Source organism: Ischnura elegans, chromosome 9, assembly GCF_921293095.1.
Source record: "Ischnura elegans chromosome 9, ioIscEleg1.1, whole genome shotgun sequence".
Classification (NCBI taxonomy): domain Eukaryota; kingdom Metazoa; phylum Arthropoda; class Insecta; order Odonata; family Coenagrionidae; genus Ischnura; species Ischnura elegans.
The window spans coordinates 14999794-15013160 of NC_060254.1; the positions used below are offsets into that span (position 1 = coordinate 14999794).

Consider the following 13367-nt stretch of genomic DNA (forward strand, 5'->3'; position numbering starts at 1 on the left):
CTTGAATATAAAAAATACTTTCGTTCTGCACTAACTTTACTTTTGCTTCCAGGAGGGAGAGGAGGGCATCTGCCCCTCGCTGGGTTGTGTATGCGATGGTGCAGCTAGGAATTAATGCTGGGGTGGGTGGGGGTTCCCCCCTCACTGCACCACTGCATGTATGACCTCGTAGTCTATCGCCAACATTAAGGCAAAGGATGCCACTTGCATTGAGTGCCAATCCTTGTAGTTCTCACAGAGTAAATCAATAAAATGGGACTCGTGGGTGTCTACATATTAATGAAAACAATTATACATTACCTATGTACCACACAAGAGTAACAATCGACTTTTAATTAAGTCATTGATTTTGAAGTTAGCAGAGATTTGTGTAGTTCTTTACTCTTTGTGGCAACAACTTCTTAACTTTTTGTGGCATAAATAATTCATTTATTCCACTCAGTTAGGAATAGATAAAGCTTCAATTTATCAAAACTGCAAGATATGCAAGCAAAAAGCAGGAATACCATGCACTCGAAGTTGGGCAAGGTGACTTCATGAGCATAACAGGTTACTTTTCTTGAGAAAAACTTCATAACAAGAATTACTATGAAGCAGAGGATTTTTAAAACCCAGCATAAAAAATAGCCATCTCTTATGCTTTTTGTGGAGCTGAAATTGGTTGCTTTGTTTAGATGAGAGCACTCCTCAAACTCAGTTTTTTTTTCTAAAGACAATTGGAATGAAATGACCTCTCTACCGCACGAAATGTGGATCTGTTAGAATAAAATTAATACATTATTTTTCAAATAATGGGTATTTTATTTGAAGGCAGGTATAGCTCATAGTTTTTCAATATCATGTAGGTATCATGAGTAAAGCAAAATCAGATAATTGGTTTTTAAAAGGCATGACTTATTCATCGAATCCAATAATTATTTGCCATAATAATCTGAATTTATCCTCCCTCTGTATAATGACAATTACAATAACAAAATTGTGAAAATGGAACAGTTTTTCTACTCACAGCACCTCACAAACATAACCCATTCTTAAAAAAAAAACATTCATACCAACAACACACAGAAGAACCAAACCACACCAGATACTCATCAAATTGATCAAACAAATCCTACAAAATACGGATTCTTGAACAGTCATAAAAGCACTTGTAGCTGTTGTTTGTATAATCAAAGGGAGAATGAGTTACCACATAAAAAAGGTAATGTTTGATGACTTGAAGGCACAGCAGGCCTCAAAAATGTGAAAACACTTTCTCTATCCACAGAGAAACCTTGAAATGCTTTTAAAGGTGCAGACGTGTCTCTCAGTGCTTCTTCCTCATCACACAGGACGGCACCAATCTTCATGACTTCTTTGAATAATTACAAATTCATTGACATCATAAACTTAGCTAAGAAGCTTAGGACAAAATTTTCTTATTATCCACAAGCATTACCGAGAGAACATTGTCGAGGATACACACAATAAGTATACCGATCAATGATAAAATCTGTTACAGGAAGTAATTCCAACCACCTCTCTCACAAGTTGATTCAAAACATGAACATCGTCGTTAAGGCTGCCACTCAAGTCACAGTGCATGCTACATAAAATATGGATAGGAAATACTTCAATGCCATATCGAGAATCAGGATAAGAAAATCAAAGGGTAATACCTATATTTTTTTGGAAATTAACATCTTCTTGTAGAAATTTCCTCGATGGATTTGCTGAAGATACAAGTAAGATCCTGATGTATTTTTTTTACACAAAATCACCACTTCCCACAAATAAAAGTTACCACCAGGGATGGGACACCATTTACATATGAAAAAATAGAGTTACGGATCTACAATCGTTACAATTTGGAAGTCATTTGGTAAATGCCACGTATGTATATAAAATGTAACTACATATTACCTGCATTGCTCACAGTTTCATCAGTTGTAAGTGAAAATTCACTTTCTACGTTTCACGCTGATACTTATTGGGTTTTGACCCTACATGTTATTATCGTCTTGATGATGATATTAGAGTCAAAATCAAGGCTGCTGATGAAGTTTCAGTGTGGCACGTAAGGAGTTAATTTTTCTTCCGAATATCATGATTCCACAAAGTTAAGCCGCAAACATATTACAATTAAAGGTTGACTTTTTTGACTTATAATATTTGGTGCTGTTATTCTTCACCTAATACCTGCTCAGGAATCTACTTTACCAATAACTGGTTGTGTCCAGGATTGAGAGACAAAAGACATTACAAGACTAGTAAGGTTCATTTCTCAAATTTAATGTATCTGCAATCCATAAGTGCCATACTCCTACTTCAGATAAAACTTAGCGACTTTTTCAGAAATATTCCCATCCCTGGTGATCAACTGAGATAGTGAACATTGATTAAAAACCATCAATTATGAAGCTCATTTTGGGAAAGTGATCTTGGTAGAAGGATATGATTTCACAGTCACAAAATTATTATTTACTTCTGACTCAATAAAATGCATTGAAGCAAACTATCTTTTACGTTCTCTACATGAAATGATTTATCACATTTTAATATCTCTTTAATGATTCATAAAATATGCATTTTCTATGAATGCCATCCATTACTAAAAAAATTATCTATTCATTCATATGTACAAAATAACAGCCGAAATAAGCAACCGTTTTGAGTTGGCGTATGCTCCAAATTTCAACAACTTTCACAAAATCCATGAATCAACTTACTACACATGAATACAAACAAAGATTAAAATGAGGGTGAAAACACACGGTGATTCAAATTTAAAATGTAAGCTAAGCAAATTTTGGCCATTTAGGATGGTGCCGTTACTGCACCCACCTATCCTGTTACTCCTCTCTGTGCCTTCCTGACATGCTATGAGAGTTATGTGATCCATCTCAGATAAACTTTTTGTAGCAACAATTTCTAAAAGTAGATGATGAAATTTTCATTTCCAAAATATATTGAATGTAAAATTTTTGAAAGGGCAAATCTGAGCCCTTCAAAGTTCAATTTGGTGAAGAGATGGTTCAAAAACTACAGCTGCATCTATAATTATCTATTATGGCATTAGAGACCAATGGGTGTCTGCAGCTCAAAATTTAACATGATAATGTGAACGTTGAAACAGGAACAAGAAACTTGTCAGCAAACTGGCACTTTTGAAAACTGTGTTCTCTCACAACTAGACATGTTAAGATGATAAATTTTTGGCTATTGCAAATGATCAATAGTATTTACATACAAATCAAAAATCAATTATCTACAAATATAATACAAATTAGGAGAAACATACAATATATAACCACTGGATATGGCATTAAAAAGAGTTAACAATTTTGGAGCATATCTTTTGTAGAAATATTTACAGTATAATACAAATACAACGACCTTTACGTATCACATGATTAATCCACACCAGCAAATCCTTGAGAACCTTCAATAGCTTTTATTAGCTTGTCTCTAAGCTGCTGGTAGTTCTCGTAAGGAGGAAGATCGATCCTGTTAAAGCTGAAAACAGAAAGAACACAGATGTCACCACGTGACTAAAGGAGTAGAAAACATCAAATGGTCATTAATACTCAAATGATGGATTGAAGATAAAAAATTTCATTTTCAGAAAATTTTGACCCGTATTCTTAGCCCCTGTAGGGCCAACCGACCCTGGATACGTCAACAGCCCCTACATAAAGCGATCTCGCCCTACATACGCCACATCAAGCCCTACATGGATTTTGGAACTAAACGGAACCTACTTGATGTAGGGAACCCGAACCAGCCCTACACCCTTCAAAAACATGGCAGCCAAATTTTGTCCGCTGATCACTTCGATTAAAGAATCTACGTTACAAAGGATACTGAGGGAGACGAGCTCACACGAGCTACTTTAAAATGTTCAGAAACAAAGCAGAAATATAGTAATACTACCACATTATACCCATCAAGTGAAATAAATAATAAAATTGGCTGGAGTATAATAAGTACAATACATTTAGTGGTATACATCACCTTGTTTCTGCGGATATATATTAATATTTTTCACGTTTGGCACTTGGTACGCTTCTGAGAAACCAATATTGTTTACGTACAGTCATAGAAAACATATTTTCATGTTGCTATTTGCTGCATAATACACTTAACCATGGAAGGTGAAAGCAAATGACGAACCTAGTTGATGCAACTTAAGTTCTCACGTCAATGATCATATTTGCCACGTACTTATCACTAAATTATACATACTGCTTTTGAAGTAATTTAAAGACAATACGATTCTACTTTTGGCTCGTTATGAGAGCATTTGTAGCCGTAAGTAATGTACCGACACGATCTGGCGGACGACACCGACTGTTTATTTACCTTGAGCCGTTGCCCTAACAATACATCCGAAAATTATCGGATGTCTTTTCTCGGTTTCATAGTTAGGTCTCATTACGCAACCTTCCTTTGTATTTTATTCAGCTGGCAGAATAAGTCTTTCTGCACCGGATCCCATACGCTTGTTAAGTTAGCAAAAGGGCCAAAAGTGAGAGCCGGAGCGAAGTTAATGCTGAATACTAATCTAAATAGCCACCCTTGCTTATCAAAGGAAATATATGAGTCAAGGGTGGCCCTGGTGGCGAGATAATATACCTAATCATTTGTACGAGGTAGAGAATAATCCCTTCAAAGAGGCCCTGAAAATGGTGGACTACCCCACCAAATTCGGTAGCATTGTTGAAAGGCAAACCTAATAGAAAAACTGCCTCGCTGGCATAGGTTTTAAAGGTATTGGAAAAGAGGGAAAAAGGAAGAGGATAGAGAGGTAGTAAAGGGAATGGAAAAGGTATGAACAATGAATGAGAAGATGGGATGAAAAAGGGAATATTAAAGGGGATGGAAGATATAGGAATACATAGTAGGAAATGAGTTGGGTTTTGAAGGAAAAAGAAAAGAGGACCGAGAGAATGCAAAAGATTGACAATTGACACTAATAGTAAATTCACATTGTTAACACAACAGAGGTCTGAGAGCAACTAAATTTCCGAATGCCTGCTGTATCCTAATAGGCAAAGGGAAATTCATGTGCCGGGAAACTTTCCCCCCACTTGCCTTATCCACATCCACTCAGCCACAAAGAGGACCTGAACCAGGTATAAGTAAAAAATATATACAGTGGAACTTGGTTATAACGGCATCGGCTGTAACGTCAACTCGGGTTTAACGTCACATTTTATACAGACCAGCCAAAATTGAACATTTTATATTGTACAAAAACCCGTTTATATCATCAACAAATATTGCGACGCTAGGGTATAGCGTCAAAAATTTTGCGATTCTTGGATTGCAAAGTGGTAGTGTGATTCTATTATGTCCCTAAGTTCATAGAAACCATGTGTAGAAACATACAAAGCAAAAACGGGTCACAAGCTGGACGTTGAGCTAGTGACGGGATGCAACTCTTTTGTTTGAAGAAGATCACAGATTTTTTTCGACAGTAAAGAAAGATTTTTATTAGGCTATAAAATATTTAGTAGTGAATATCAATTTTTTTTAATACATACAGTAAAACTTTGATTTTACGCAGTAGGAGGGACCGAAATATGGGCACTGTGTAAAATCAAAGTGTGTAAAATCAAGAGTTGGTATTGAGGAGGAGTATAGTTTTCAGGATAACACTAGCTCATTATTGCTCGGAAAATGAAGCCTAATAACCTTATTTACTCAAAAGCAACACCACAGATGACGTGTTACCTTAAGAGAAACAACTTTGCATTCCTGAACAGTGTTTCCCATGGTTGAACAAAATGGTTGAAATGCCAGCATTTCTGGCACTAAGATTACTTCTGTTACCCAGGAGAAATTTCGGAATGGTGATACTAAATGGTCGCAGAGAAGCTAATTTTCGAAAATATTCTCATTATAAGCAGTTTTCAGGATATCCGTTTAACCACCAGCAGACAAACAAAGATTGAAGAAATGAGATACCTGAGGATAGTCATCCAAATTAACCCCATTATCAGGGTGCAAAATTTTGCTAATGCATCACAAAGGCTTTACACCCTGTGGGCCTGGGTTCAAGTCCTGGCAGTAGCAGAGACTTATCAGAGATGGCCCTATCCCTACTTGAGTCTAATGTGGAGGGCACTTACAGTGCACCACTCTGTCCATCAGATGGAAAGTTAAGTCCTGGTCCCTTTTGAGCTTATCATTACAACCTGGCTAATGCCAACATAGGGTTCCTATCCCCCCAGCCCTTACTTCATGGCGCTAATGACCCCAGTTGTTGGTTACCTCCAAATAGCATACCATAGATAATACGGAGCACACAGGACCCGGGATATTAGGAAATTCAGATTTTTCCGGTGCTTAGATCACTTTTTTTAAGGGAGCTATTTAAATGACCGCGCAACTGCCGTCATGCCGCCCGTGATGAATAAAAAATGACTAATAGTCCTGAAAAAATTTCCTTCTTTATAATTTATATGCATTAAAAAAGCATTTCCCCATGAAATTTTAGCATTAGTAGATTGACTCTTCCGGGAATAGCTTCTCTGTCGGCATTCTTCCGCGAATTCAGCGCCGGGACCTTCGACTCACAAGCCGTGTGACTCAGCTTCACGTAATATTTTGCTTCCCCATATAACAACACCGGACACTTTTTGTATTTCGATTTAATGGTACTAAGCCATTCCTGAGTTTAAAGGGACTGCCTTATCACTCACGTCTTGAATTTGACTTCAATGATTACGTGACGATTGACGACGCGAGTTACTCTCCGAGGGCATTAACTCCCATTCCGTTAAAACGCTTGCCACCTAGCGGAGTTAAGCTAATAGCTATTCAAGTTCCAACCATGTTTAACTTAAACCGTCTGACAATGAGATACAAGTTGAGTCGGTTCTGATAAGCGCGCAGCGCAAGCAATTTTCCCTCGCCTCCATTTGTCCCGCAGATGTGGGGTTAGCCTGGGAATGAGACAATGAAGGCTGCTTTTACCATCCTGTTGAATCACCATCAACATACGTCCATACTAGAAGTACGACTATCTTTTTTGGATCACCTTGGAAGCCAAAATTTTGGCACGGGAGTATTTTTAACGACTTATTTCGCCGTTATATTTCGCTGGGGCGACGGAAAACATAGCGTTGGCAAAATTCTAGAAAGCCTTGCGTTGGGGATAGATATTCCGTAGCTCATAATTCTGGATATAAGCAGCGTCGATCAATAAGTCAAATAATAAACAAAAGGTGAGAATGTTAATATCTCCAGCGATCATGTCTTAATCAAAAGTAGTTACGCATACACGGCGATTGCCGTGTGTTTTAGGTTTCGATATCCTTCTACGGCGAATTTGAACTAAGAGCGACATTTGCGTTCGTAATGGAGCCTGAAATATTACTGAGAGGGCTCACGGGGAAGCAATAGTTAGATACGCGATGTATTTAGTGTCACGCTCAACAGCGCGATGTCATTTCAACGGTTCCTGTATTCATTTTTGCAACTCATTGAGACGAAATAATAACCTAACTGCATATTGCTCTAGTTGGATTTTCAAAACAAGCCGAAAGAAAACTGCGTAAAATCAAGATTAGCGACCTCTTAGGGGCTGGGGTTATGCTGCGAAAATCGAAAAACTGCGTAAAATCAAGAAAAGATGTAAAATCAAAGTTTCACCATTGCAATTCCCTATGCTTTCCGGCCGGACTTGAGTGCCGCTGCGTAAAAACGAGACTTGATGTAAAATTGAAGTGCGTAAAATCGAAGTTTTACTGTATTCCAATATACGAGTAGATTTCAATAAACAGTGTTGTATATAGCAGAATATTTGCATTTTTACTTTGTCCTTTCACTCAGATTTAAGGATGCTTTTTTTATAACGTCACTCGGATATAATGTTAAAAATCTTCTGGTCCCTTTGATGATGTTATAACCAAGTTCCACTGTATTGCCATCAAAGGCAAACGTTATTTATACATGCAAAGTTTAGCAGGGTCAACACCCATTTCCTACCAATCAACATACCATTTAACATTTTCGTTTAGGTTGAAAAATAAGATAACACAATCCCAAGCAGAGAAAATAATCCTCTGTGGAAGGCCTTAAAATTACGTACCATGTGTGAGCTCTGGGATAATTTTCAGGGGCTCCCCATCGTTCGATTGTGAATAACTGAGGTCCATTGCTGCCATATAGTTCTTTAAAACCATTCATGGGAACACGAGAAGTACCAGTAACAAACTGCAGCAAACGTGCTCTCATCTCATTGTTGAATGATAAGACAACCTGGAATCACAAAATTGTGTTCTTAACTATGTTAACTTAAAACAGGCTGATTACAGTTTAACCACTGAAAGCAATAGTAACTCCCCACAGAATCATTACATAAATAGCAAAATAAAATGGCAAGAAAAACTTAATTCATTCAACAAAAACCATGAAAATGATACTGAACCTGAATTAAAATGAAAATAATACTGCTGCCACATATGATGCATCAGTCAAAATATATAAATTGATGACTGAGTATAGGCATTATATACACCCCTAATATTGACAGATACTTTTGAAGCCTTTAACATATATTTTATTAACCAAATGGTACATGAAAGCTATTGAAGAAAAAAAAGCAATAAAAGGAGCAAAGTCTTAAATCATAACATCCTCCAAGATCAAAACTTACCCTCCAAAACCACTGAATGACAATGTGATTTGGGTGGTAATCTCCTTTGTACAGCGTATTCTGCTTCCAATCCCTGACATCAATATTTTGAATACCACACATTAACAACTCCAGTTCATTTTCATCAAATATCTTGATCAGAGCAAGAGGTATTAGTCCGCTGAAGCCATCAAGGAATGCATTCATTTGTTCTTGAACTCGAGAAACAAAGTGCCACTGAATCACCAGACTAGGATGTAAAGAAAATTAAATTAGTACTCAATAAGGCAGAAGGTTGATGAAAATTTATAATCGTACGTAATCAGTGCTAATTTGTGAATCAATGGTAATTCCTCACCTTATGTATTCGTCTTTGTTATCATTTGTGACGGGTATATTGGCACCATTTGGCTTGAGTTCACGTTGAGAGGTGTGACCAAAACTTTCTTCGTCCACACAGAAAGTTAAATCCAATTCTGATGGGTCATTCTCTTTTATCCACAGAAGTGAATTGTAGTACTCTGAGTCAACACTTTCCATGTCTCGGAGATCTATAGGTTTACTAAGCATCATTTTGTAGAATGGCCGAATAAAAAATGCTAAAAACAAAACACACAATAAGAGTTACTTTCACCTACTAATCAATGGCAAAGTTGTTACATACATGTTTCCTGACTTTAAATTCAGTTTTTTTTAAATATCTGTTTAGATCGTTACGTAGCATTTTTGAAGAATAAGAATATATAAAATGCAGTCATCCTAAAAATTATTAAATTACCTCCAACAAATCATTTAATTCCCTCTAATTGCAATAGAGGGTTAGAACATTAATACCCTTCATTATCCTCCTACCCTTGATGATACTTAGTACGGACACCTCTTCTAATTTTCTCCATATCTCCTACTTCCACTTCCCCAACCTCTACTCTCCACTAACCTAAATTCACTGTCCAATGCTTCAACGTCGGAAACTACACTGTCAATCACCACACGCCACGTAGTCGCGTCTCGCACAAGTTGCCTGGGTTTCAACTGCTGCTGGACATGTATCCATGATCACGGAGTACGGTCGCGCACTGCGAGGCTTGGAAAACAGGAAAACGATGCTCCCGTGAGTGTAGCTAGTGCACGATTGCTTCAGTTTTACGAAAGGGAATCTAACAGAAATAATAAGCCCGGTATATCCTAGCATTAATGCAGTAATTCTGATGATTTTATATCCAATTTTATTTTTTTACAAAGATCGCAGAAAATATTGAGCGAGAGCGAAAATCATGCATGGATAATCCACAACACTGATATACCGCAGCCGGATAATCGGGAGTCGGCTGTAATAATATATTCTACAATTACATTTATATGTATTCTTTCTGAAAAATATTTCTCAATAATGAACATACAGAAAAACAGTACTTTGTAAACTTAACTTCAGTCAAATAAAAATTTAAAAAATTCAAGCAAAATATGAATTTAAAAATCAAACAAAAAGTACCTAGAATTAAAACATAAAAACAGTAACTTAATTACTTGGCTAGCTTACTTACACTAAAGAAAATAAATTCTCAAATCTAAATTTACCAGACCATTATGTTTCAAAATCTCAATCCCTAAGCTAGCTGACGGCTTGGTACTTGATTTGATTCACTTGTCATGACATAAATTTTCCCTCATGCCAAGGACAAGATTCCCTGACTTTTCCCTAATTTACCCACCTATTTCAATGATTTCCTGACCTGTGTAACCCTTAGTAGAGAGGAAAATACATAGTTAAAGTATGCATTCAATAATAGTAGATTTAACCGAATGGCTAGAGATATGAATTTTTTTATATTCCCTGACTACTAACAGTTTACCGATTTCCCTGACCAATCACCAAAATATTACCAACTATTGGAATACATTATTTCTCCTAAATAAGATTTTCGTAAACCTCAAATAATGCTAAAAGCTATAACCAATGTGAGCATTAAAAACAAAAGGAATATCCTAATGAAAAACTATAATAAACCTTGATAAAATAAACTATCATGCAAAACAGATATTTCTCACTTTAACTCTCAATCATATAGTGTTAGGATGCCAACTACTATGACAATAAGGTATTGTAAATAAAGTGAAAGTTAAATGTTATAACAATCAACAAAAGTGACCTCAATTTGTACATGAACATTCCAATTAAATTTGTACATAAGACCCTGCATTTTTTTCTACATTTTAAAATTAGAAACGTGCCTATCCCTCTGTGGACCTGCATTGAAAAGAGCGGGGGAAGCCCGCTGGGGGCGGGCGCAGCACGCTCGTTATCTTTAAATCAGAAAAACAAGAGAATTGCAGTGCTCTCCATATGCCCAAGTTTGATGCGATCACGGATGACAGTTGCATTAGGATTTAGGAGCCGTATTGAAGTACAATGTCTTGCAAAGTGTTCAGCATTTTCTATTTTTTTAACCGTCTGCTTTTAAAATTGGTAGAAAAATGCATTTTCAGTATCCAATAATACAGCATTCGATATTCGAGTAGGTGTTCGGGAAAAAAACTGGTATTTGTAATCGATATTCGAATTCGAGAAAAATGCTTTCCAACCCATCTCTACTTTTGATATAAAACAGTGATGCAAATATGACTGAGGGGAGTTTATTTGCAAGATTACAGATATTGAGATAACCATTTAAATAGGAACAATAAAATAAATATATTGAAAAAATACGTATTTCACTCACCATCGAGTAATTTCCCATGATAAACGGCCATCCCCGCTATCCTTCCAATGAATTTGAAGTAACTTAAATGCTCCTCATTACAAACCCCAGAGAATGGATTGATTTGAAGGGTGTAATTATCCCTACAAAGGAGAAATCACCAGTAAGGGTATTGCTTGACAAAGACACGGTCACCAATGAAAAACACAATGTCACTTACATTGCAGAATATTCAAAGAGACCATAATATGGATTAAACATTTCTCTAGACAGTAAGAAGAACCACTCTCTTGCCAGTCCACCATAGTCAAGTCCAACTTCACCTTCAAACTCAATCCACAGTTTGGTTTTCAACAAGTCCATACGGTTCACTGTGCTAATTATTCTGTATGAGTCTTCTAAAATTGATGACCGTCTGACTTTTATTTCGAACTTATTCGGCACATTATTCTGAAAAAAGAATGAAAAGATATTGCTAAATTAAGGGTAGCAAATTATAACCTCAAAACAAATCTGCAAGATAAATGACTTGAGACAGTTAGGGTAAAATATATGCCATATTATAGAGGTTTGAGACAATTTTCAATTTCAATTATTTCACCAGTCAGAGAGGTTTCAATTGTTGCACCAGTCAACAATCATAATATGGATCATCACATTCTACATTTTATGGAGATATTATAATGCAAGTTTTTTACACTTCAACCATTATGAAAATACTTCCTACAAAAAAAATTTGGATTTTGAAATACAAGATGTACACTTTAGCATTTTGCTTTCCACCAGCTACCTCTGATGTATGTAATTTGGATTTTTTAAAGGTGAAGTTATTTACTAGGAGGACAGAAAAAAATTTGAAATTACTACCAAAGAGCAGTTGAATTACTTGGCCCTGTTTTGATGCTTTGTGATATCATTACATACCACGTCGGATCCACACAATAAAATAGTCCAGAAAAATGTACACATTACTCAAATTTCAATGACTTGATAACACAACATTACCAATTAAACATGAAGCCCCAAAAAAAAAATGAATACATAAAAAAGAATTAACCTTTGGGGTGATCTTTGTAGCCCCACAGCATAACAAACCACATCAGATGAGTCAGAGGTTTATCACCAGGACCAGGGGTTCCTTGGCTCCCGGTGAATGCTGAAAACAATGGCACACTATGCATGCAAAACACCGGAGCCAAGCAACTCCTCGTCTCCGTTGAAAACCTAAGAGCATTTCACAGTAAATTCACCATGAATACCTGACAACTTGCATACAAAACAGCTATAAGTCACCTAAATAATGAGCTACTACTTCACTGTTCGAAAATTGCAATATCATGGATTTTCAACATAAAATTTTTATTTATTTTATACTGTAATTTTGTTATGCATTTATTACATTAAGTCATTTTGTTATGCATGAATTTCTTATTCGTGTCCTGGCATAACAGTAGAAGACCATTATAACAAGTATGGCTTATAGCTATGTTAGCACTATGGAGAATGATTTCACATCATTGGTCGGCCTATGTAGAAAAGCATATGGAAATCAACTTCCATTAACAAATCCTCATGTCATTACAGGTTTCGAATGGGATATACAACTTGCAGGATAATACCGCACTAAACTTTGACTGCAGGTTGGTTGTAAGCTTATTTCAGACTCATTTCGCAAAGGTAAGGCATCAACCATGCCAGATAAATATGACACCTTATTGTCTCATTTACAATTTACCGAAATCATTGTCCACTGTACATCTCATTTCCTTGGCTGGAGACCACTGTGAAGCTAGATGCAAGTGAAAGTGATATTGCACCTGAATGTCCAGGATGAAAACAATTCATTTTCCAGGGATCTTCAACACTCATTATCATGGACTTCTAATGTATACCCTTATTCTTACTAGCCACTTTAATTATTCACAACTAATGAAAAACAGGACTCATGAAAGGCCGTTTTACACGGTACACGGAATTGCGCAATCTGACGTATGTGCGAAGGCGCAATCAAAATTGCGTCGTGTAAAGCGGTGAATTGCTAGAAC

At 36.5% G+C, this 13367-nt stretch overlaps 1 protein-coding gene across 4 annotated transcripts in view; it reads right to left on the reverse strand.

Annotated features, from left to right (window-relative positions):
* Window positions 1-777: 777 nt before the first annotated feature.
* Window positions 778-13367, reverse strand: part of LOC124166094 (E3 ubiquitin-protein ligase Nedd-4) — a 148492-nt gene continuing 135902 nt past the window's right edge. For all 4 annotated transcript variants that reach the window (XM_046543717.1, XM_046543720.1, XM_046543716.1 and 1 more), the window contains 6 exons: window positions 11543-11772; window positions 11344-11465; window positions 8982-9222; window positions 8645-8873; window positions 8078-8247; window positions 778-3495 (listed from right to left, as the gene is read on the reverse strand). In XM_046543717.1, coding sequence (XP_046399673.1) covers window positions 3393-3495; window positions 8078-8247; window positions 8645-8873; window positions 8982-9222; window positions 11344-11465; window positions 11543-11772 — 1095 coding nt within the window. In that variant the 3' untranslated portion in view covers window positions 778-3392. The remainder of the gene's footprint in view (window positions 3496-8077; window positions 8248-8644; window positions 8874-8981; window positions 9223-11343; window positions 11466-11542; window positions 11773-13367) is intronic.